Source organism: Polypterus senegalus, chromosome 8 (genome assembly GCF_016835505.1).
Source record: "Polypterus senegalus isolate Bchr_013 chromosome 8, ASM1683550v1, whole genome shotgun sequence".
NCBI lineage: Eukaryota > Metazoa > Chordata > Cladistia > Polypteriformes > Polypteridae > Polypterus > Polypterus senegalus.
In genome coordinates, this window is record NC_053161.1 from 110,005,442 (window position 1) to 110,031,340 (window position 25,899).

General features: G+C 34.7%; 1 protein-coding gene across 12 annotated transcripts in view; it reads left to right on the top strand.

Moving 5' to 3' along the window:
• Positions 1-2,458: 2,458 nt before the first annotated feature.
• The window catches only part of c2cd5 (C2 calcium dependent domain containing 5), a 182,365-nt gene continuing 158,924 nt past the window's right edge, over positions 2,459-25,899 (top strand). For 5 of the 12 annotated variants that reach the window (XM_039761585.1, XM_039761586.1, XM_039761588.1 and 2 more), the window contains exons 1-8: positions 2,460-2,752; positions 3,381-3,482; positions 5,413-5,499; positions 6,508-6,679; positions 7,005-7,100; positions 9,949-10,104; positions 17,792-17,993; positions 21,191-21,342. In XM_039761585.1, the coding sequence (XP_039617519.1) occupies positions 3,393-3,482; positions 5,413-5,499; positions 6,508-6,679; positions 7,005-7,100; positions 9,949-10,104; positions 17,792-17,993; positions 21,191-21,342 (955 nt within the window). In that variant the 5' untranslated portion in view covers positions 2,460-2,752; positions 3,381-3,392. Of the gene's footprint in view, positions 2,753-3,380; positions 3,483-5,412; positions 5,500-6,507; positions 6,680-7,004; positions 7,101-9,948; positions 10,105-17,791; positions 17,994-20,394; positions 20,558-20,666; positions 20,684-21,190; positions 21,343-25,899 lie in introns of all 12 variants that reach the window. The other 7 variants (XM_039761593.1, XM_039761594.1, XM_039761596.1 and 4 more) reach the window with 3 other exon arrangements.

Below are 25,899 nucleotides of genomic sequence, written 5' to 3' on the forward strand. Positions count from 1 at the left end.
GGATAAGCACCCTCTTCCAATGATCCTCAAGATGGTTATACCTTGGGTGGATGGTTGGAGGGGCGCAGTGGGCAGCGCTGCTGCTTCGCAGTTAGGAGACCCGGGTGGGTTTCCCCCGGATACTCCAGTTTCCCACAGTCCAAAGACACACAGGTTAGGTGCATTGGCAATTGTAAATTATCCCTAGTGCGTGCTTGGTGTGTGTGTGCGTGCCTTGGCCGTGGTTTGTTTCCTGCCTTGCACGCTGTGTTGGCTGGGATTGGCTCCAGAAGACCCCCGGATATAGCGGGTTGGATAATGGATGGATGGATGGATGGTTGGAGTCACAACTCTAAGCTACAGTGCATTCGGAAAGTATTCACAGCGCATCACTTTTTCCACATTTTGTTATGTTACAGCCTTATTCCAAAATTGATTAATTTCATTTTTTTCCTCAGAATTCTACACACAACACCCCAAAATGACAATGTGAAAAAAGTTTACTTGTGGTTTTTGCAAATTTATTAAAAATAAAAAAACTGAGAAATAACATGTACATAAGTATTCACAGCCTCTGCTAAATACTTTGTCAATGCACCTTTGGCAGCAATTACAGCCTCAAGTCTTTTTGAATATGATGCCACAAGCTGGGCACACCTATCCTTGGCCAGTTTCGCCCATTCCTCTTTGCAGCACCTCTCAAGCTCCATCAAGTAGGATGGGAAGCGTCGGTGCACAGCCATTTTAAGATCTCTCCAGAGATGTTCAATCGGATTCAAGTTTGGGCTCTGGCTGGGCCACTCAAGGACATTCACAGAATTGTCCTGAAGCCACTCCTTTGATATCTTGGCTGTGTGCTTAGGGTCGTTGTCCTGCTGAAAGATGAACTTTCACACCAGTCGGAGGTCAAAAGTGCTCTGGAGCAGGTTTTCATCCAGGATGTCTCTGTACATTGCTGCAGTCATCTTTCCCTTTATCCTGACTAGTCTCCCAGTTCCTGCTGCTGAAAAACATCCCCACAGCATGATGCTGCCACCAAAATGCTTCACTGTAGGGATGGTATTGGCCTGGTGACGAGCGGTGCCTGGTTTCTTCCAAACGTGACGCCTGGAATTCACACCAAAGAGTTCAATCTTTGTCTCATCAGACCAGAGAATTTTACTTCTCATGGTCCGAGAGTCCTTCAGGTGCCTTTTGGCAAACTCCAGGCAGGCTGCCATGTGCCTTTTACTAAGGAGTGGCTTCCGTCTGGCCACTCTACCATACAGGCCTGATTGGTGGATTGCTGCAGAGATGGTTGTCCTTCTGGAAGGTTCTCCTCTCTCCACAGAGGACCTCTGGAGCTCTGACAGAGTGACCATTGGGTTCTTGGTCACCTCCCTGACTAAGGCCCTTCTCCCACAATCGCTCAGTTTAGACGGCCGGCCAGCTCTCGGAAGAGTCCTGGTGGTTTTGAACTTCTTCCACATACGGATGATGGAGGCTACTGTGCTCATTGGGCCCTTCAAAGCAGCAGAAATTTTTCTGTAACCTTCACCAGATTTGTGTCTCGAGACAATCCTGTCTCGGAGGTCTACAGACAATTCCTTTGACTTCATGCTTGGTTTGTGCTCTGACATGAACTGTCAACTATGGGACCTTATATAGACAGGTGTGTGCCTTTCCAAATCACGTCCAATCAACTGAATTTACCACAGGTGGACTCCAATTAAGCAGCAGAAGCATCTCAAGGATGATCAGGGGAAACAGGATGCACCAGAGCTCAATTTTGAGCTTCAGGGCAAAGGCAGTGAATACTTATGTACATGTGATTTCTCAGTTTTTTTTTTTATTTTTAATAAATTTGCAAAAACCTCAAGTAAACTTTTTTCACGTTGTCATTATGGGGTGTTGTGTGTAGAATTCTGAGGAAAAAATGAATTTAATCAATTTTGGAATAAAGCTGTAACATAACTAAATGTGGAAAAAGTGATGCACTGTATATGCTGATTACAATCAGTTGAAGAAGTCGAATCTTCAATGTATGGTTCTGCATTAAAAGGCGATTAATCGGGCCATTATTTCGACACCCTCACTCAAAAGCACGACAGTACAAATTAATGAAAATGAACGCTGATTAATCACATCATCGCGCATGCAAAAATCAGGTATTTTTATTATTACTGGAAGAATTTCATAAACAGATACAAGAGTCGAAAGCTTTTCTGTCTTGAAATTGTTGCGCTTGTCGAGGTGTAATTCTCTCTTCTGCGCAGTGGGGTGCGCGTTCGCCCCAGTTCTCTCATTTGGACTTAGACTATGTCTCTCTCTCTCTGCATTTACTTATTTATCCTGAACCTAAATTTTTTTTTCTTGTAACTGTCTGTTTATTTTCCACCCACAGCTCCTCCGTATGAGCACTGCTGATATAGACAAATTTGAAATCACGCGCAGTCTCACCGGAAGTGATAGCTGCTGCCCCCGGTAGTGCATTGTCGGTGACTTTAGCCGTCTCGTTCGTTGGTATGTGCTTGTGACCAGCAGCATCATGAATTAGGAAGTCGTCCGGACTTGTCATGCTCTTTAAGGGGGGGCGGAGACCCTGATTATTTCAAATGCAGTGCGCGATATATGCATTCTTGTATGCTGCGTGTAAATTCAGTGCAAAATGCAGTGATTGAAACATTAATTTCGTCATGTTATTGGTGAGACGAGAAGGTCGTGCAGTACCTGGACGATCGCTGTTTCGTGAGGCTGGAAACATATACTTTTAGGCAACATAATAATACATAAGGTTAGTATCACACATTATTGTACAAATGAATATGTAACAGTTTGCACTTTTTTTATTTATATATATAATTGCAGTATACCTTTATGTTCTGTGCTGGAGCAAGTGAATTTCCACCCTATTGTTATCATTACAGCATTGTCTTTCTTACTTTCAGTGTAAAATAGTGTTTTATTAATAATGTGTTGAAACACATAAGGTTGGAAATAAAGCTATCGACACGCATGTCACGCTTTCTGGGTCTGTCTGTATTTGTTGGCAGAAACCAGGAAGGTTGATGATAGGTAAGTGAAATTTGCGGTTTTATTGAGAATATAGTTACCTACCGGTAGTCGCAGCTGTGTGTTTTATAAACATCATGCTTATCCAAAAATATCTTAATCTGTGTTTCAGTAAAGGTGTGTTTGTATATTAAAGATCAATTTCACCAGTTCTTTTAGCTGACATAAACTAAACGAGATGTTTCAGCTACACAGCTTTTGAGTACCAGTTTAGCTTTCAGTTGACTGTCAACTGCAGCTGTCCAGAGGCGACTGTGTTAATGTGAACGGCAAAACTAACTTAAAAATCTCGAAAGCATTACAATCTGTTGATTTTTTTTCTTTCTTTATTCATTATTTATTTATTTCAGGACTTTAAAGCCATGCCTGGAAAACTAAAGGTTAAAATTTGTGCTGGTCGACATCTGCCTGTTATGGACAGAGCCAGTGATTTGACTGATGCGTTTGTCGAGGTTTGTCATTTTTGATTTTTTTTTTCTGTTTTTAGCAATACATGGCAGGTAAATGTACGTGCAAATGCTTAATTAAGTAAAAATTGTCAGAAGATTTCCTTTGCAGTATCTATAGTTATGTTATAATTTTTTTCATTAAATGGTTCTGATGGTCTGGTGAAATGTTCTTTTCAACTTTTATATGATTATCAACAGTATAAATACAGAGGACACTTTATTAGGTACACCTATTATATACAGAATATAACCTCCCATTTTGAGTCGACAACAACCTGAACATTCTTAACAGCATGGATTTAAAAAATTACTGTAAACATTTCTAAATAATTTACATACGTTCTGGAATGACAAACATCCAACCATAGATTTTTTGACCACACATTGGGTTAAGCTCTAGGTACTGTGTAAACAATTAGAGTAAAACTGAAGTCACTGCCATTTTTGTGGAACCAGACTGAGATAACAAATGCTTTGTGACATGTTGCTTTATCCTTCTGGAAGCATTGGCACCTATGACATTCAAATAAATACTCAGTTGAGATTAATGTGAGCAAGAGAAATGTTCCTGAAACCATTACACTGTCACTGTCTACCTTTAAGCGGTGTCATGAAGCAAGATGGATACACAGATTTATACCGTTCATGCCAAATTCTGACCAGATATCTGCATGTCACAGATTAAGTTGAGATTGGTCCTTTAAAAAATCTGGCAATTACATCAAAAAGTCAATGCATCTTGTGTGCAGCAATGCTGTTTTGTACAGTATTGTTGTCAAGAGCTTCTATTTAAGTGTGTGTGGCCTTTCTTTTAGCTAAAATGAGTCTAACCTTTCTCCTCTGACCCCTCTCTTTAATAAGGTGTCATCACACATAAAAATGCCATTCACTGGATTTTTAAAATCATACTATTTTGTATAAGCCCTTCTGTTAGAAGTACATGAGAATCATTGGTGGGAAGCTGTTTCTGAGATTCTAGAACCATCATACACGCACACGCACACGCACACACACATATACACATCCTGCTAATTTTAAGGTATTTGCATTGTAACAGACCTGGAAAAGGTTCAGGTTAATTTATTGTTATATATTGCACATCCATTTACAGCATCAGATTACAAATATAATTCTCACTTTAGATAAACCCAAAATGGTGCTCATTGACACTCAAGAACTCTATGTAGTGCCAATTAGTTATCTCAACTCACTTAATTTATTTTTTCCTTTGGGAGGTGCTGACTTCAGTCCTAGCACCTTCAGACTCAAATAGGCACCAACAGTGGGCAAATTGGTACTCGGTCTGTGGGGACACAGATGCACAGTTAACCGTATTTGAAGGGTTTTAAGTTGGCAGTTAAAGTCACATGGATACTTTGGGTTGTATGCCTTTTCATAGAATTTTTAAAATGAGGTACTGGAATCATTCAAATATCATAGAAATACAATAATCTTTTAACTGTTATCTTAAGGTCATGAATTAGAAATTTTACAGGTTTTTTTGTTAAATACAGAATAAATAAATATATTTGTTACTTTAAATACTTAAGCAAAATATTTTTTAGTTTTTAACAGATTAAGCTGTAATCATGTTTAATATCTTTTCTTAGTTTTGCTGTTTGCTCTGTTGTATGGGTGCCACTCAATATGAAATCCCCTTTGGTCACTAATATTATTAAAAAAAGGAACTTGTAATAAATGGATGTCACTTTGGTATGAACTTTGCCGTTTGTAGAGGTGCACAGACTTCTCTCAGGAATGAAAATGGCAAATATTACAGCTGATCATCACATTATTACATTTGGAATTTTGTAGTGTTCATGTAACTACTGAATTATTATGCATATATTTGGCTTTGAAATATTATGGTAATTTCATACTTTAAACATTAAAAGCCTTGTGTGCTACATATTTTCTGTTTAACATATTCCAGGTAAAATTTTCAAACACAACTTTTAAGACAGAGGTATATCCAAAATCGCTTAATCCTCAGTGGAACTCTGAATGGTTTAAATTTGAGGTATGTTTTTTAAGTAATCTTTTTTCCATTATATTTAGGTGTAATGTACATTTGTCAGAAACAACTTAAGGTTTCTTTTATATTTCATATTATCTCATGTTGCATTTATGGTAATGTTGCTCAATGTTGGTATTGAAGTATCATTTAAAGTATCTTGGAAATATCTTCTTGTCTCAGGGTATTCATGCCATACATAGTGATGAGTGAACCCTGTGGAGCTTGCTTTGCTATGAGATTGGCCACATCTGGGAAATGTTTGTTAACTTAACTGAACTCCATGAAATGCTCCAAAGTCTGGGAAAAGAGGAACTGAACTAGTTTTGAGTGATTTATAGTGGTGCAATGGTGTTTTTAATTGTTCCTAAATACTAGGGAAGTATTTGTCAACTATGTTGGACCAATTATTGCGGCCAAAAATATTATATGACTTATGAGGCAGCAGTGCTAACCAATGTACCACTGTGCATCAAGCAATAAAAGATGTAGACAGAATGATATCTACAAAATACAACAAATGGCCAAAACCTTGCAATAAATAGATATATATAAATATCGTTGCATTCTCAGTGTTCCAGTCTTGGGGCACATATTAGCCATGAGTTGAAGCAGTGGTATTAGACTGGCTTGCTCCATTGTTCGAAGTTGCAGCACTGGGCGTAGCTGCATGCTTTTTTTGTTTCCAATCTTTGTGCAGATGCTTTGCATTTTTTCTTTCATGAAGAAGATGGAAATGCCTTGTAAGCAGTGATAAATCTTGCATTGTTATTATTATTTAATGGGGACTCATTCTTACATGAGAAGGGGGACTGGGAGGGGTCCTTTAAGGCCTGTTTGAGATGTAGCTGGGCACATGGGTAATTATGCTTGTAAAGCAGGATTAAAACGAAAGATCCTTTAACTCCTAGTAATGTTTTTCACTTGACTTATTTGTTGAAATTATGCTTAAATTGTACTTCTACTTGTGAAAATTATCCATTTTAAATTGAACTGCTCCAATTCTGTTTATAGGTAGATGATGAAGATTTGCAGGATGAGCCTCTCCAGATTACAGTTTTGGACCATGACACATACAGTGCTAATGATGCAATAGGCAAAGTTTACATAGATATTGATCCATTGTTATGCAGTGAGGCTGCTACTGTTATTTGTGGGTGGTTCCCAATTTATGATACCATTCATGGTAAGATTTTTTTTCCAGATAAATGACTTCCTTAGAACATATTTTCATTAATTATTTCATAGCTATATTGTTTAAATATATTTTTGTTACTGACATATTGGTTTTATATTTAATATGTCTATGTATAATGTAGACTTTTTTATAGTATTCCCACTGAATTTCTATGTTGGAAATCTAAAATTTTTCTTGATTTTGATTGATTGTAAAACTAATTAATTATGGCAAAGTAGCCATTAACTGAAAATAATTTTTTTTAAATATAAGGATTGCACTGAAACATGTTGCTTTTATTTATTACTTGTTTTTTGTATTTCAACATCTCTAGGTATACGAGGAGAAATCAATGTTAGTGTTAAAGTGGACCTATTTAATGATTTGAATCGCTTTAGGCAGTCTTCTTGTGGTGTCAAGTTTTTTTGCAGTAAGTTTCCTTTATTTATTTTTATGTCTTAATTTGTTGTTTGTAAAAAAAGAACTGAAACTGAAGTAATATCCATGAAAGGTAAAGATAATTTGTTTCTGTGAATCTGCACCACTATTTGATAACCTGTCATATAATCCAACATCATATTATTGTCCTCTATAAATTTAACTACAGTACTTTGTTAGATTTTTACCTAGATTAAAAAAAAATAGAGGCTCTTGCGTTGACACTTATAAATTGCCTCTATCTATCTAACTGTTAAAGTTTTCTTCATGCTTTCCATACTGTAGCAAATTGTTTTCTGTGCTTAAGCCAATTCTGTATCCATTTACTCAGTCCATTCACTTACAGTTTTACTGACTACAGTCATGCACACCTAATTAAAAGCATGTGAACGGTAAGACAATTAATGTTATGTGCTCAGTTATAATTTAACTGTTTTGTTGTGTTGTCATGCATCTCCAGAACACTAGTGTGTTTAGGAAGCATTGTATCTGCCTTCTGAACCAATGTGTTTTGTCTTCCAACATAAATGAAGAGATTAGATAGGACTTTAGCTTGTATTTTAGTTTGCCTTTGTTGCTTATTATAAGGGTCAGCTTGCTCACCCTTTATTGTAATGGTTCAACGATTGCTAGGTCCATTGATTAGTATTTTTAAAATTTGAACAGTGATTTGTTATTTCTGAAAAATGCGCAATGAAAGTTTGTATAGATCATCACTTGGCACTTTGAACACTTGTGAGGAAATTTTGTTGATGTCTTTGCTGGAAAAGGGGATTTTCAATTACACTAATCATTTTACTTTTACTCTGTGTCAGACCTTAAGCTAGCCATATATATGGTATACATAGGTAGAACAGAAGAAAGCCATATAGTACATTTTAGATTTAATGTTTGGGTATGATTAGTACTTGGGAGACCATCTAGGATAAGCTTGAATTACTGCTGAAGGAGGTGTAGGTAAAACGAATGGGATGCTTATCCTGTCATACATGTGTGGATCCCAATGCCACAGTGCGGTAATGGGGACATTGTGCTGTCAAAATAGTGCTGTCCTTAAGATGAGATGTAAAATTGAAGTCCTGACTCTCATAAAAGATTCCCGAGCGTCCCAGTGTCCGGGCTAAATTGCCCATCAGGGCCTTCCCCCTTCTGGACACCCTATGCCTTATTGGCTAACTGTCTCTTTTACCTTTTTACCACATAATAGCTAATGTGTGTTCAAAATTCTGATGCTAAATCCACATGGATACTACACATTGATAATGGTTGAAGTGGTTCCCTTCTGTCTGTGTAAATCATAGTAGTGAGAAAAAACACTATATAAAGGTAAATAATTATTTCTGTTATTATAAAGGTAACAAAGACTGCCTGTGTTCCATATTTTGGCCTTCCATTGCTGAAAGGAATCAGGTTTAATGTGATGTGGGCAAAGGTATCATTGATAATTTAAACTGATGTTTTGTACTGTATCATTGTATAAGTAATGTTTAAATAGAGTACTTCTCTGACGATTAAATTTTCTTAGATTTTTACTTGTGTGTGTGTGTTGTTTGAGGGAATATAAGCCACCATTTATTAGATGCAGAGAGACATTCGTGTTGTCCCAAGGACCCTTTTACGTATACAGTAGAATAAAAAATGGTCAAACACTATTCGCTATTATAGTTTGAAGCAAAAAAAAACAAAACATTTTTTTTGTAATGGTTATAAGTGCACGAAAATATTTACATGAATATTGTGATCATCTATTATTCTTTTATTACCTTTATGGATAACAAAAGGATAAATATAAACATTTTATTTCTACAATATACTGTATTTGTAAATTTTCTGTAAAGTTTAAAATGTTTGCAGATTCATTTATTTAAATCTAGCCTTATGGCCTTTCCTTAAGGTTTTAATAGTTTAAATTTTTTTTTGGTCAAGTTTCGTTTAAAAGCCTCATGTTGAATATATATAGAACTATTAATTAAAATTGAATCTGTATCAGTGTTCATAACCTAAGACATAATATTAGTCAATCTTAAAAAAGCAAAAGTCAACATTTCCTACATGCTTGAATCATTTTTAGTAAACTGTTTGTCAGCGCAACTCAATTATCAACATTAGTAGGTTCAACTGTTTGAATGTTTTGTATAATAAGCATGCTTAATTTAGACCAGAATTACCCGATATGTATTGAATTTAGGTCTTTACCATCCAAGTCAAGCTGTCAGGACAGGTTACATTCAGGGCTGTTGTGTAGGATCGGCTGACTGGGTGATTGCTTTAGACAACACTTTCTTAAGCCCGTAATTTTTATATAGCAATATAATATTATAATTAGCAAAAAAAGGAAACACTAATTCTTGAGCATTCAGTAATATTTCCTTTGAACAGGGTTGCAAATTATAATAACATAGATTAGCCCCACGTCTAATTGATGGACTGGCCCCAGTCTAATTACTTAGCTTGGCACTGCTACATTTTTAATAAATGCACATTTAAACTATTACCATATTTATTTGTAGTAAAGAACTTTGATAGTGTTCCTTAACAGAAAAATGTAATTTACAGTATATGATCCATTCATTTGTGTTTTGGATTTTAGTTTCTGTCTTCCTTCATTACAAAATAACTGGGAAATAAATCAGATGCAGATAAGTATACATTTCTGCCTTTAGTTGAATTATTTGATGGTTATTTGTAGTTTCAACTATTGTGGCAAATTTATAAGCCTTTGTTTTGCAGTACAGAATGATTAATGCCATCCAGTGATAACGTTAGAAAAAGACATAAAACCACTGCCTTAAATGACTCTTATTTCCAAAGCATTAATGTCTCATTTTGTTATCCTACAGGTACTTCTATTCCAAAGTGTTATAAAGCAGTTGTTGTTCATGGATTTGTGGAGGAGCTAGTGGTGAATGAGGATCCAGAATATCAATGGATTGACCGAATACGAACGCCAAGAGCATCAAATGAAGCTCGTCAGAGACTAATTTCTCTAATGTCTGGTATGAATTCTTAAACAAAAATTAACTTAATTTGTTTTAGTGAGTTTAGTGATAATATATACTATTACTGAACTCAGGTTTGCTTTTGTTAAAATATAATATTTGTCTGTAATTGAATGTCATTTGGTATAACAGCCTCTTTTAACAATGCACATCTGTGGAATGCATTTTGTTGTGCATGTAATCTGTCTGTTTATAGCCTAGATTGTATTAATTGTTGCAGTATTAAAATTTGGGAAGCACCATCTGTTCGCAAGCATTTTTATGCATGTACTGATAAAATGAATTATATTTTTCATTCTAACTGTCAAATCACAAACTCTTACAGTGCTGCAAAGATTTTATAGAAAATCCAAATGCTATTTATTATTATTTGTGAAGAGAATAAAAAAACTTGTATAAAAACCATTTAAACCAGTAGCCAATTCAAACATGATGTTTAGAAAATAAAAAAAACTTTTAGTACCTAATAGCATCTCGTCCTCCCTCTCATTTTCTTCAATTACAGTGCACTTTACACAGGACGCAAGATTATAATATAGCATTGTCAAGATTACAACATAGCTTTGAAGTGCAGTTTGGCATGGGAGTTGCAGTATACATAAAATTTGCATAACTGGATCAAATCAAATATTATAATTAAGTGATTTCTGACAGATTTGGGTAAAGCAAGAATGTTTTCTCATTGGTCCTCCTCATTTTGTGCACTGTGATGATGGAAATTTTAAAATAATATGAGTTCTCATACTGGTCCCTTACAATACAGACATGGAAACTACAGGGACTTTATAGGCCTGCCGTGAGCAAACATAGTGAGAGAAAGTGTAATTTAGTGTGAGCGAGATACTTGAATGCATAGTATGGGCATTAGGGTGGCCAAATAAAATGTCAATTATAATTTGAATGTATTATAAAAACATACTTGATGAATTTTACAATATCTCTAGATTTAAAATTAATTTGGATAAAAGCATGCTCACTGGATAGATAGATTAAACTTTATTTGTCCCCATGGGGAAATTTTGGCTTTTTATAGAAGTTCTTTAAATAAATAAGAACATTAGAACAATCTAGAAGAGAACAGGTCATTCAGCCCAACAAAGCTCACCAGTCCTATCCACTTAACACTAGAATTACCAGAGCCTACGAAAAAACTTGTAGATCTGGTCCACCTTAAATCCCATCACACCACTCTGCCAGTGTCCTTTGTCGTGTAAATGTTCCGATAAAGACAAGCTGCAAACAGCCAGCTATTCCATCCCCCCACCGACTTAGAACGTGCACGAACTTCTCCCAGCTCATGCCTTGATTGATTATCTGGGAGTGAAGTGGAGTTTTAGAGTGGAAATAATAGATTGTTATTTGGAATAAACGCATTTCATGTGTGTTCTGTTTCTACAGTAATCTGTGTAAACACATCGTTAAAACAGAAACTTTTTCATATTTCAGTAATAAATGTTACAAAATGTAGGCATAAACAGTATCATCGCCAGACAGAGGAGCAGTTTCAGCAACACTGACAGACTGAGGAGATCATTCCTCCCCCACACTATGCAACTGTTCAGTTCCACCCGGGGGAGTAAACGTTAACATTATACAAAGTTATTGTCTGTTTGTTTTACTTGCAGTTTTACCACTCTTTAATTTAATATTCTTTTTTATCAGTATGCTGCCGCTGGAGTATGTGAATTTCCCCTTGGGATTATTAAAGTTTCCTATCTATCTGTCTGTCTATCTATCTATCGAGTCCAAACATCAAATAAACACTTTCACAAATGGTTCAAGAACAATACAACAGCTTCTGTGGCTTAGCGGTAAGATTTGCTGATTCAAAGCCCAGCGTGCTTGCTATGCCTCAGAGACTTGACTTCGATTCCCCATTGAGGAGAAAGTGTTTTTCCTTGTTAACCTCAAACGGACATACAATTTATAAATTGGTATGCACTGTCAGTTAATGAGATCATTATATTTTCATGTGGGATGCTGCTTTTGAAATATTTTTTTAACAATTGAGACTGCAATTAACATGAACAAGTGTCCTTATAACTGTTATTTTTAAGATCCATAACACACAGACAGACAGAGCACTGTGTAATAGAGAGACAGACAGGCAGAGAAGTCACTAGATATAGAAATAAACAAGGACGGTACATGTACTGAAAGAAAAAAAAGATCAACATGTGCGTTGATGGAATAGCCGGCTGCTTGTAGCTTTTACACGACAAAGGACACTGTGCGAATGGTTTAAAGGTGGGATGGATCTACGAGTTTTTTCGTAGGCTCTGGTAATTCTAGTGTTAAGTCTATTGTTGAAAGTCCCTAAAGTCTTACTGTCTACCACGCAACTTGGTAGCTTATTCCAAGTGTCTATGATTGTCTGTGTAAAGAAAAACTTCATAATGTTTGTGTGAAATTTACCCAAAACAAGTTTTAAACTGTGACCTGTGTTCTTGATAAACTCATTTTAAAATAACAGTCTGAATCCACTGTACTAATTCCTTTTTAAACACTTTAATCATATCACCTCTTAATCTCTGAAAAGGCTTAGCTCTTTTAATCTTCCCTCATAACTCATCTCCTGTAGCCCTGGAATGAGTCTAGTCACTCTTCTCTGGGCTTTCTCCAGCACTGCTATGTCCTTTTTGTAGTCTGGGGACAAGAACTGGACAAAGTACTTCAGATGAGGCCTCACCAGTGTATTATGAAGCTTGAACATAACGTCCTTGGACTTGTACTCCACAAATTGTTCTATATAACCTAACATTCTGATTGCCTTCTTTTGTGCCCTGTCTGGAAGTTGATAGCATAGAGTCCACTACGACTTGTAAAATCCTTCTCAAAGTGTACTCTTTATTTTTAGACCTCCCATTGTGTATTCAAACCTAACATTTTTACTTGCTATGTGTAATACCTTACATTTATTGACATTAAATTTCATCTGCCATAAATCTGCCCATGCTTGTATGTTCTCCAAGTCCTGTAATGATTTAACAGACTCCAAATTATCTGCCAATCCTCCTGTTTTGGTATCATCTGCAGACTTAACCAGCTTGTTACTATATTCCTATCTAAGTCTTTTATATATTTATATATATATATATATATATATATATATATATATATATATATATATATATATATATTAAAAATAGCAGCGGCCCTGACCCCTGTGGAACACCACTCTTAACATCAGCCAATTCTGACAAGGTTCCTTGCGCCATTATCCACTGCTTCCTGTGTCTGAGCCAATTCTGCACCCATCTACAAACATCACCCTGAACTTGTAGTGTAGATTGGGTGGTGACAAGGACAGCTTCCAGAGTAGTTAACACTGATCCTTCCATCACAGGCTCTGTGGGGGTATGCTAGTTGTAGTGATAACATCTTAGGAGACTTTGTGAGAGATAAAGGATTCAGAGTATTGTGGATTTGGAGTATAATTTTATCTGAGAAAGTCGCAATGATGCAGTCCTTAGCACTGTTGCTTTGTAGCTCAGGTCATGTTTTTGGCCACATCGGTCTAGTATAGTTTGTGAATGCTTCCCTAGCCCTTATGGACACTTAGAAGACCTTTGCACCATTTTCATCCACTGGACCCTGTTCAGTTTTTTCTTCTCTATCAAGTTCAAAGAAATTCCCAAACATTTCCACATTTTCATCGAACTTGGAAATGTGAATTCGGGAGGATTTGCTTATCACTAGTGATGAATTAGCCACTTTTAAAAATGTATCCATATGTGCTAAATCGAAGAGAGAACTTCAATGGAAGCCAAGCAATTTTGTTTTTTTTTCTTTTTCTTTACTGTACCGTCTGCTTGAAAACCATTATATGTAAACATGCTGGTTAACAACAATATAGGCTTGATGTGGTGGACAATATCATCAGCAATCCAAAATTGGTTACTTACATAGCCTGACGATGTTACTTTACTTATGACTTCAACTTAGAAATGTCAATTTTCTGATGCCTATGATTGACCACATTGTAAATGCCCTGTTTACAACAAGGCACTTGTTTTCCAATTGTATTTGTATAGGCTGTAAGTGCATAGTACACACATTACATTTATACCAGAAACTTGAAATGTGTAGACAGATGTAAATCCTGTAAAATTTTCCTTTTCAAAATGGAAATTAGCAGTCTGACATCTTCCTCAATTATGGTATTCAGTAAGGCTGAACGATTTGGGGTAAATAATTTGAATTTTTCTTACAGATATTGTGATTGCTATTTGATTTGCGATATAATTTTTTAAAATCAAGCTTAAGTTCAGTGTATTCTGTGTATATGTTTAAAACATGATGCAGCATTACCACATTAGATATCCTCAAAATATGAAATGCTTTGCGTTGTAATGCAAGGATGATGTTTTTTATTAATTTTTTTAATTGGCATAGAACATGGAACAATCAAAAAAGAACAATTATCATAAAGCTGTAACATGTGGCTCAGGAATAGCATCTAAATATTTCACAATCTGTAATCAATAGATCATTTTCTACTAATATCCAGCATTTAGCTTATAAATTGACAAACCACAGAATAACTATCAACAAAGTTATCACTAAATATTATAATATCAACAATTACTGTATTTATATAGTACATTTTCATACAAAAAATGTAGCTCAAAGTGCTTTACATAATAAAGAATAGAAAAATAAAACACACAGTAAGAAAAATAAGTCAACATTAATTAACATAGAATAAGAGTAAGGTCCGATGGCCAGGGAGGACAGAAAAAACAAAAAAACTCCAGATGGCTGGAGAAAAAAAAAAAATCTGCAGGGATTCCAGACCATGAGACCACCCAGTCTCCCATTCTATCTAATATAAATGAAACAGTCCTCTTTGTATTTAGGGTTCTCACGGAAGGACTTGATGATGATGGTCAGGTATACTTCTGGCTTTTAGTCCATCAATGTAGGAACATCTTGATGCTTTGAGTAGGTGGTGGTGGCGCAGTCTGCCACCACAGAGAAACTGGAAAAAGAAACGGAAGAGAGAGTAGAGGTTAGTATGTATAGGAAACGGTGTTCAGGCAAAAAGTAGATCTTGATATCTATCCATCCATTTTCCAACCCGCTGAATCCGAACACAGGGTCACGGGGGTCTGCTGGAGCCAATCCCAGCCAACACAGGGCACAAAGCAGAAACCAATCCTGGGCAGGGTGCCAACCCACCGCAGGACACACACAAACACACCAAGCACACACTAGGGCCAATTTAGAATCGCCAATCCACCTAACCTGCATGTCTTTGGACTGTGGGAGGAAACCGGAGCGCCTGGAGGAAAAGATCTTGATATGCCATTCGTATTAAAACGTTTACAGTTTCCCGTGAGAATAGCTTTTACAATGACAATTAACAAATCACAAGGACAAACATTTGAAAAAGTAGGTTTATTTATTAGAGACAAAGAAACCATATTCACTCACGGCCAGTTATACGTTGCATGATCACGCTGTAAGATCAAACAAGGAATCAAAATTCAATGCGATCTTGAAGAAAAGTTCATTCCAAATATTGTTTTCACTGAAGTTTTAAAATGTTAAGTGAACATAATGCATATGTAACAATTCCCATGAAAAAAAATAAATTTAAATTGTATTTCCACAGGACCAAACCCAGGGGTTGGAGAGTGAAGCAAGTAGGGGACGGAGCCCCTAGTTTTCAATAAATTCGAATTACATTTGAATAGCAACATTTCATTTGACAGCCCTATTGTTATTACACACTGCATAACATATACCCTACTGTAATTCGCAGCCTTTGTGATTTGCCACAAGTTTGATTTTAAATGAATGAATTGTTCAGCCTTAGTGTTTTTGTAAATATTACATTTATTTTATTCATTTTTACTGATAATGAAGGCCTGCAGAAGAAGCCATCTAAGGCATATCGTTAAGAGAAGACATGAGAGAGAATTTTTTATAATACTGCAATTGTTACATCTCCCATCAAAACCACAAGTGCTCTGAGGTGAGACTGGATGTCTCAAAGGTGGTGGGCTAAGTTTTGCTTATGTTGTTCAATGACTGTGAATAGCTCTTTTATCTCTATACAGTATGTTTTGTCTTACGTTGTTCCATATTTGTGAAAAACTGCCGCATCTGCTGAAAAGAGTTTTTCATAATATATACCCATCATAAATAATGCCATGGTGGTGTTGTGGTATCATGTCACTGTTGCTGATTTTAACAATGTATCCCATCTTCATGAATAAGAAAAACCATCAGTATGACATTATTTTTAGGAAGTGTGTTGTACCCTCCGATCACCTCTGCAGGAGACATACATAAGTCTCCTACAAGGAAGATGACTCTAGAATTGTTTCTGTTTTTGAATGGATGTAGGGTTTTCCTCAGTGTGGTTGTGCAATTGATGGATCACATATCCTGGTCACTGCCTCAAATGAATTTGAAACTGATTATTACAACCTGAACTTTTATTTTAAGATTAAACTAATTATCTTCTGTACTGGTAAGAATTTAAACAGGTAGATGTTGAAGGCTGGTATATGTGTCTTAGAAAGAAAAAATACTTTAAAATGACAATTTGGAGAGAATGTGTTAAAACAAACCATATTTATTAACATATATTCACATAAATAACATGAAACAGCTATGGAATGTTGTGTCCATCTCATAGTGTCCTTCATTTTTATTTTTTATCATTATTACCCAATACAAAAGTGCCACTAATTAATAGCTGGTGAAATGAGCCTTTAGTGCTTCTACTTGCCTAAACTTGCATTATTGGGAATGGCAGTATTGGATTAATCACTTAAAATGGTGATGCCACACTCCTACCAATAACCTTGTCAGTTGGGAATGTTTAAGGGGATGATTGATAAACCTGAGAATTTTGTACATCACCCAGCCCTATAATAATAATATAAAAAGCATGAATAATGGATTGAATTTATATTAGAAAACAATAATCGAGTCATTTTTGCAGGCATAAGTCAAATACCAAAATTCTGTCATGCATCCTCAGAATTGTTTTTAGTTGGGGGCTGGTTTTAAAATGATTTCTTTTGACTTGGGTGGAACTGTGACCACCAAGTAATGACAAATCTAGTCTAAGTCACCATTCTTAAAAATGATTTGTGAATAAACGGTTTATATGATTATGAAAAAGGCAACATCATGGTAAACAGTGAAAATAGTCTATCTGCAGTCTGCTGATAATGGAAAGAAAATCACTCCAAGTCACAAAATTCTTTGTAAAATATAGATAATAGACCAGATGAGATCATTCCGAGATTTGAAGCAGAGCATTCCATAACTGAACCCGTTTTCCAATACAATATGTGATTGAATTACAAAGGAGAAAAAAAATGGATGTCATTGGAATAAATTATATACTGTATAATCTTAGTTCTGAAGGTTATTATCCCAGAGTATGTGCAATACTTGTACAACATAGCAAAAGTGTTTGCAAATACACCTTTATATAATGGAATCTCAAGTGAAATGCTCAAGGTAATGCAGTGAGTTCTGTGTTAGTTTTCAAACTACAACCTTGTGAATGTTAGTACTTTCACATTGCCGCAAATTCCAATTTTCTAGTTGATTCATTTCAATGTTTTCATTTTCAAAGTTTACTATTATTAATAATGAATAAACAAAGCATTATCAGAGTGTCTGATATTACAAGGCAACAATTTTTTGTCTTTTTTAGGTGAACTTCAAAGAAAAATTGGCCTGAAAGTTTTAGAAATGGGAGGTAATGCTGTTGTGGGGTATCTGCAATGCTTTGACCTAGAGGGTGAATCTGGACTGGTTGTACGAGCGATTGGGACTGCCTGTACTCTAGATAAAATAAGTAACACCTCTGCAGCTCAGCTTCCTGCATGCAATTCTCCATCTAAAGAAATTAAAGAGTAAGTATTGCCAAGTAGTTTTGCATGGATGTTTTCTGTTATTTTGGCTGTGCACTTTTATATGTAAAATTGTGTAGTATTAGTATTTAAAATTAGTTAACTAAATGCTAAAACATTGACAAATTTTAGACATTTAACCTTTGCACTACATTTATTTAACATAAAACTTTATCTTAATTAGACTTTATAAACTAAACGTGAATCAAATCAAACTATAGAGGTTTGCAAAGGTTACATGCCAAAGGATGTATAAATAGGCAAACATATGCATGTTTGCAGAGCTGTTCTGTTTTGAGTGAAGTAACTATAAACAACTTCTTGTCAAGCAGCATTATTCTTTTTACAAGATTTCGATTCCTAAAAATGAAAGTGTATATTGAAATTAATAGAGGTAAAAAGCACAGCAGCTCTGGGATTTTAGCAAATGCTTGTATGCTCAGTTGTGGACTGGTTCTTGAAAGTTTGGTTTGTTTCAGTTTTGTTTATTTGAATTTAATTCATTTGTTAACTTTTCTCTTGCGGTGCAGCTTACTAGAGAGTTTTAAAAATGAACTGGAGTTTATTATGTTCTGTTTTATATTTTATGAGAACTCTCTTTAATCTTTATGGTACAGAATGCTTCAGGTTTGTGTTTTTTTTTTTTTTAATTGTGTGATTTAATTGCATTTCATCTTGAAATATTGTAACAATGTCTAAGCCTTGTTTACTTTTCTATTTTTTGTATTTGAGTTTAGTGATTAAATTTATTTAATAAAACAATTGCTCTAACCTGAACCAAAAGCTATGACAATGCACTAATCTATCTTCAGCTCATTTTTAAAAATTTCCTGGTAAACCCGGAATCCTGTGCATGTGTGTTTTTCTGTTAATACTGTACATCAGTGCATGGAATTGTATAATTTCTTTTTTTTTGTGAACAGATTGAATCCCTCATCTGTTATCACTAACACAATTGGTTTTCAATTCAGAGTTTGCTGAAGACTTTGTTAAAGAAGCTGAATTGTTCAGAGTCTGAAATAAACCTTTGCGTCAACAGAACAACTTTCATTTCATTTTTGTAATAGATGTAATTTTTTCTAGTACCAAACATCTCTGCCTTTTTCATGCTATGAATTCGCATGCTCCAAATTTACACTCGTGAAGTATGCTGCATGCTTTGGCTGTTTTTTTTTAGCTTATGGCAGTAAATGAATACAGGAAACAATAACAAAAAAACTTACCATTTTTGAAGGAGTTTTGAAAATAGTTTTGAGTTAATTTGTTGGATGCAAAATTATGTAGAACTGTATACAGATACAGTATACAATTTTCAAAATGTTTTCATCAATTATGTCATCATAGTAGTTAAAACTGTAAATTTCCTTTTTTGCAAGCTCCTTTTTTCTTGCATGTCCATACTCCTGAATTTAAATATTACCACATCTAGCTTAAGAAATTATATGCAGCAAAATGTTTGTTTTTCACAAAAATGTGCTTTCTCTCTGGTTGGGCCCGATTTTGTTTGCAGTCATATCACAGATTATATAATGTATTGTCTTGGGGACTATGCTGTTTTTCTTTTCTTATATCAGAAATATTTGTATTATAGCCTTGATATTTTTGATATATGTGATAATTCATTTCAAGTAGTTTTTTTGGCAAATAGATCTCAAAATAGCATATTTTTTTGTCTAAGGCGCAGCATTCAGTAAGGATGAGATTTTAAAATGATGTATCTTTAAACAGAACAAGCCATAATAAGTCGGCATTTCTTTTACAAGAAACTCTTTTCAGATTTGTGTTAATAAATATTGTGTGTCTTTATATCTTTTTTTTTTTTTTTTTGAATGGACACCAGCTACATGGTCAGGTACATGATTTGAATAGCATAATTCAGTAAATAATGTCCATCAGCAATCACTAAAACCTCAGCCTTGTGCTGAAAAGATTGCCACAGTAATCTTTGAAAGGTTTTATGCAGTCTGTCTGAACAATAGTTAAATGTCTCCTAAAATAATTTAAGCTGGTTTAAGACTTTTAATTCCTTTGCATTGTCATTCATATCATTAAAGTGTTGTGGTTTTAATTGGAAAATACTTGCCATTCCTATCCATATTTGATATTTTTTTTAGATTAGAAAATGTTCTGTGTGAAGCTTTACCCTCCTTATTTACTTTATTCTTAACAGCATAGATCTCACACTTTAATTTTTAAACTGCATTCAAAATCGGGCCTATTTTTATTTTCCTACATTGCTTCTTTGGTAAAGTCTTGAAAAACAAGCAAAAGTTATTCTTTAGTATGTAAAAAAACAGTCCTACCTGCATATTTTTTTAAGTAATTAAGATACTGTCTCTTCATATGTTGTATGCTGTTTGTCTTTTTTTTTTTATTCTTCTTCTTTGGCTGCCAATTGTCCCAGGTCTCCACCGGTTCACCCGACAAGCCATGGATGTCGTTCGACCCACAACAGCCCAATTCACACTGCATCCGGCTCACGACTAACTCAGAGCTTCTCTGTGTCTGTTCCTACTCTCATCTACACTGGTATGAGACTGCTTAGGCACAGGAGCTGGGGAAAAATGGTCCATAAGTACAGTTATTAGAAGCTAAAGCCAGACAGTCAGTTTAGTCAAGCATCATGTACTGAACAGCCTTAGACAAAATTAATTAGCACCATCTCCTTCATGCAAGTGTAAACCACCATTTCAGTAAATGTTGCTTTCAGTAAATAAAAAACACATCTGCTTTCCCCACTTATTTTTGGTAATTTCATCCAAACTTTATTATGCAAATTTTTCTCATTTTTAGCTGTACAATCCTGTTAATGGTGTTCTGGATTAAGGAAACATAACTCATTTAAGTTTTTTTTTTTTTTTTTAGCTTGAATTCACCTTTTTTGTAGGTATTTGATTAACATATGAATATTTCTGTTTGCGTCTTGTTCATCTGTTATAAGCTTGTTTTTGTTTTTACTTTTATTTATCATGCTCATTTTATTTTTGATGACACATTTCTAGCTGTTCATGAACATGGTGTATAGGCGCATAAATATAAACAACACACTGCCATCCCTGCAATAACCTAACACACAAAAAACTCCCTGAAGCCCATTCTACCACTGCTGCTATGCTTCACAAGTGATGGGTCTTTCCAACATTGCAACTTATGTTGTATAGCACAGGATTACTGAATATGTTTCAACCTTCTTCTGGCAGGGCTCCCTTCAGTGAAGATCCCAACCCTAATACTTATTCATCAGGACCCTCCACCCCACTGAAAAACCAAACCTATTCCTTTTCACCTTCCAAGTCCTACAGTCGACAGTCCTCCTCTTCTGACACAGATTTGAGTTTGACACCTAAAACTGGTAAGGCACTGTCACCCACTTTATGTTGATTTTATTTATTTTGAATTTTTTTGTATCTTGTATTTTTATTTTTTAATTTTGTCCATTCCAAATGTATACTTTCTAATCCCTATTATTTAAAATTCATTTTTCATTTATTGCTTTTAAAAGTTGCATAACCAAGCCACTGAACTAGAAATGTCCCATAGTCTCTTCTGTTAAGGATTTTTAAAAGGAAGCTTACATTTGGCTTTGCAAAAGTATGCCTTTAGATACAGATTACCTCTTTAGTCTTCATTTGCCATGTCTTGATAATGGAAAAGCAGCTATTGCCTTAAAATACATACTGTGAGATTTAAATAAATGTTTAAAACACTGTTGGCTAACTGATAAAACATATTTATCATTGTCAACAATGAAAACGTTACTGCAGATTTAATAAATATTTGCTTTTCAGAATATTGTAATGTTAAAAAGTTAAAGCTCTAAGGTACCATCCTAGTGCACTAGATAAATCTATTGCTTAAAATCTCAGAGGACTTGGAATTGATTCCTGGTGTCCTCACAGTCTAAAATGAATGCTTATGGTCTCCCTTTGTGTGGGTATGTTTTCACCACCCACATGTCAAAGACATACCTTTAAGTGGTATTGTTAAATTCCTCCTAATATGAATCAGTGTGTCCTGAAATACACTTGCATGCTTATCAGGGTCTGTTTATACCTTCTTCTTAATGGCTTTGAGCTGAATCAAGCAGATTTACACGAGAATGGATTCACTAATAATTGTATAGTTTCTACCCTGTGCCCAATGCTACTTCTGCAGGCTCTGGCTCCCAGCAACTTTTAAATGATTCAGGCAGATTTAAAAGTGTTATCAGTTTTTGGGCAAGTTATAAAATTTAGGCATTCTAAAAGTAATAGTAAAATTTAAACAATAAACCCATTTTAAGTCATTAATTTGTTACAAGGTGACTGTGCATCAGGTTTTAGTTTAAAGCACAAGCATGTTATTTTATTATTTTGTTTATTTATGTAATGTTTCTTCCTTTTTAAATGGTGGAATGCAGTATTTAAAATACTTATTTTTTGAATGGGAAATATTCTGTTTTCCTGAAAAACTTGCTATTTAAAATGTAAACACGGTTTTTATTTAAATTAGAGCAAAGCAATTATATTAGTTACCTTCAAAAGCAAATTTTACTAGCTGTTTTATTAAACAATTACAAATGCTATGGTTAATAAATTACCTTTCATGTGAAATTTTCAAGAGTTCTCGTTTCATTCAATGCAGGTTCCTAAAGTGTGCTTGTTGCCGTCAAATAAGTTTGTAGTTCCCAGTAACCTTAAATTATGACATGCTGGTTTTTATAATGGATGGATCATTAAAATATATATTCTGGGATGTAAAATATTTGTATTTTTCCTTGCAAAACACACAGTCCATTAGGTGGTAACATATAATGATGAACATGTAATTAAGGCTAAGATAATCATTTCAATTTTAGCTTATCTCATTTAGATATTGTTTTCTGACCCTCAGTTCAGAGTAGCAAGAAACTGCCCTTTCTACCTGTGAATACTCACTGTCAATAGATGACGCATCTAACACTGCCTATCAGTATAGAGCCTTAGGTAGTCTGAAGGCAGAGATGCAGGTGATTGAAAGTGAAGCAGAAAATTAGATACGTGACAGATGGCCGGGGGCCTTGCCCTGTCGGGACACCCTTATAATGGAAAGACCAGTGGAGAGGACATGTCCACAGCAATACCTCTCCCGGAACATGAGTGGGCAACCTCCCTGGATTGCATCGGGGCCATGGGCTTGGAGCTTGGAGGCTCAGCCCTGCCCAGAGCCCTGGACTGCAGCACTTCTGCCACACCCGGAAGTGCTGCCAAAAGATATATATCAAGACAGTATATATTATACTGTATGTTATGTGTTTTATTTATATACAGTATATGTATATGTAGATATAGATATAGATATAGATATATATATAGTCAGCCCCACTTAAGCCAATGAAAATTCACATAGAAGTTCATACACAAATATATTAAACTTATAAACATTATCAACACATGTACAGGTTTTCATATTTTGTGATAAAACCTGTTTTACATTTAAATGTGTTGTCGTGGTTTTCGAAAAATTTTAGCATACTGTAAAAGCATTTTTATTAATTCATTCCTTAAGAAATATTTCAGCTTATATACTGGATCAATCATTATATCTCCCACTCTTACCTGAAAGCTTTTTTTAACATTCAAAACCACATGCTGTTGCTAGTTTAGATATATAAAAGTAAATTTTGATTTGTCACAATTTGAATTGCAGATATTGGTCAATGGTCACGATACCAGAATTTTTATTTCTAAACTACCAATGTCAGTGAAATTATTTAGATATCTTTCAGTATCATGGCAGAAAGAAAAATCCCGTTCAGTGGATTTTTATCATAGTACCTCGATTATTAAAAAAAAAATATATATATATATATATACACACACACACTGTATATATTGTTTCCTTTTTTGTGATATAATGTTAAATATATATATACCAACAGTATATGTCAAACTCATAAAGCTTTATTATTTCTAAATCTCCCCTCCTTTTTCCCATTTGTTCCACTTTTAAAGTTTATTGTGTAAAATCAAACTCATGTTTTATAATAATCCTTCATTTCACAACTCCTGTTAAACATTTTGTTATTGCTTATACCTGTATACAAATCCAAAATTAGAAATTGGGGTGTCATTACCTGAGCTCAAATTTATAACGGCCCAACAGCATTACATTCTGTAACATACCATTTAAATATGTGAAGTGTGATTTTCTTGGGTTATACAAATGAACAGAAGTTTGCCTTTAAAAAACAAACAGCAAAAATTCAGTATATTCAGATTCATATTTAGCAATGAAATACTCTGTTTTTCTAGTCCTGCTAACTGTGTTTCAACAAGTATATGTTTCTGTTAACACAGTACATATCATACTAATAGGCAGATGTGCTTTATTGTTCGAAGCACTGAAACACGAAGTAATTATTTTTGTATTAACAAATGAAGCAGTACAAGTTGTCACTGGTGTAGACAAGCCAAAAAGTCATTTTGTTTGAATCCTACTTTGATATTTACTTGCTATCCAAGTGGTAACTCTGATAGTCCTTCTACATCCCATACTCCTATGAACAATTATGGAAGCATGTGTAGTTGCCCCTTACCTGCCAAAATTTCAACCTTATACTGTAAGTGCTGGTTAGAAAATAGATAATGTACTCATTACAATCAGAGAATGAATGTGAAGTCCCCATTCTTTTATCAGGATTGTGACACTGTATTAAAAATCGATTAAGCTAGTTATCTTTTCATCCTTTCTTACAAATATGTTACAATACAAGTTAAATGATTACGTCTCTGATTGGTAATGTTATTTCACTCTCAAAGCACGGACAGATCTGTTTCTGTACTAATTCTATAATGGGATAGAAGTGACAATAACGAAAGTGTATGCTTGTGTGTGATGTTATTTAAAAAAAAAAAAAATAATAATAATTCCTGTAATTGCAGTCTGAAATTCTGTTTCGAACTGGCAGTAGTTCCACATATGACTTCTGGTATTTTTCGTTTTTTGAAGTGTGTTAATATGGCTCTGCTGTGAGACATTTTCATATGTAGGTTTTATTCATGAATTTCTTAAGTATTTTTCCGCCTTCCGAAGTACTTACAGTCACGTATGAGTGCAGTACCGACTTTCTCAGTACTATAGATACTGTATAAAAGCTGGGACTGTTATGTTAAACTGCAAACTTTGGTATCAACTTAGTACCAAAATATCTGTTCCTCTGACATGCCAAGTCAAAACTTGTCATTTTTTTGTTTGACTTGTATTTAATATGCAGCTAGGAATTCCTATTAAGTGTTAGTATTAAAGGTGTCTAAAATCGCTGACTTAGGTTTTAAAATAGGTAAATTGTCTGTACTGTTATGTAAATCCTGTGTTAAGCAGAGAAGACAACTGACTTCTAATAAACCGCTTTTCAAAAAAATATCACAGCTTTCTTAGTATGTAACAATTTCCAAAATTCTACCATATTATCACCAAGATGTTTGTGTCAGTAGCACCCAGTTAATGAAATAGATTAGGTTATGTTACTAAGATGCTATATCCCAAAGCTAAGGTTAACTGTTGAAGGATTTAAAAATTTAAATTTAACAGATAGATATGCATGTAATAGCTAATTAAAGTGGAATAGTGGATGCTTGACCATAGAAACATTGTAACTTAGGCCATGCTATATTTAGATTTTGATTTTACTCATAAAATGTCTGCTGCGTCTTTGTTTTATGTGTGTAAAATTGATAATTATTTCTTAAAAAAGTGTGAATGCATGCCAGTTTGAGATCTGTTTTCAGATTAGTTATTGAGTTTGTTATTAATAATATGTTAAACAAAAATATGTTCAACTCTTCATTCTCTTCTTTATGTGAGCCAATATATAAACCAAATTATGGGTTCTGTGAAGCATTATCAATAAAATATGCAAATTATATGAATATATGTCTGTTTCAGACAT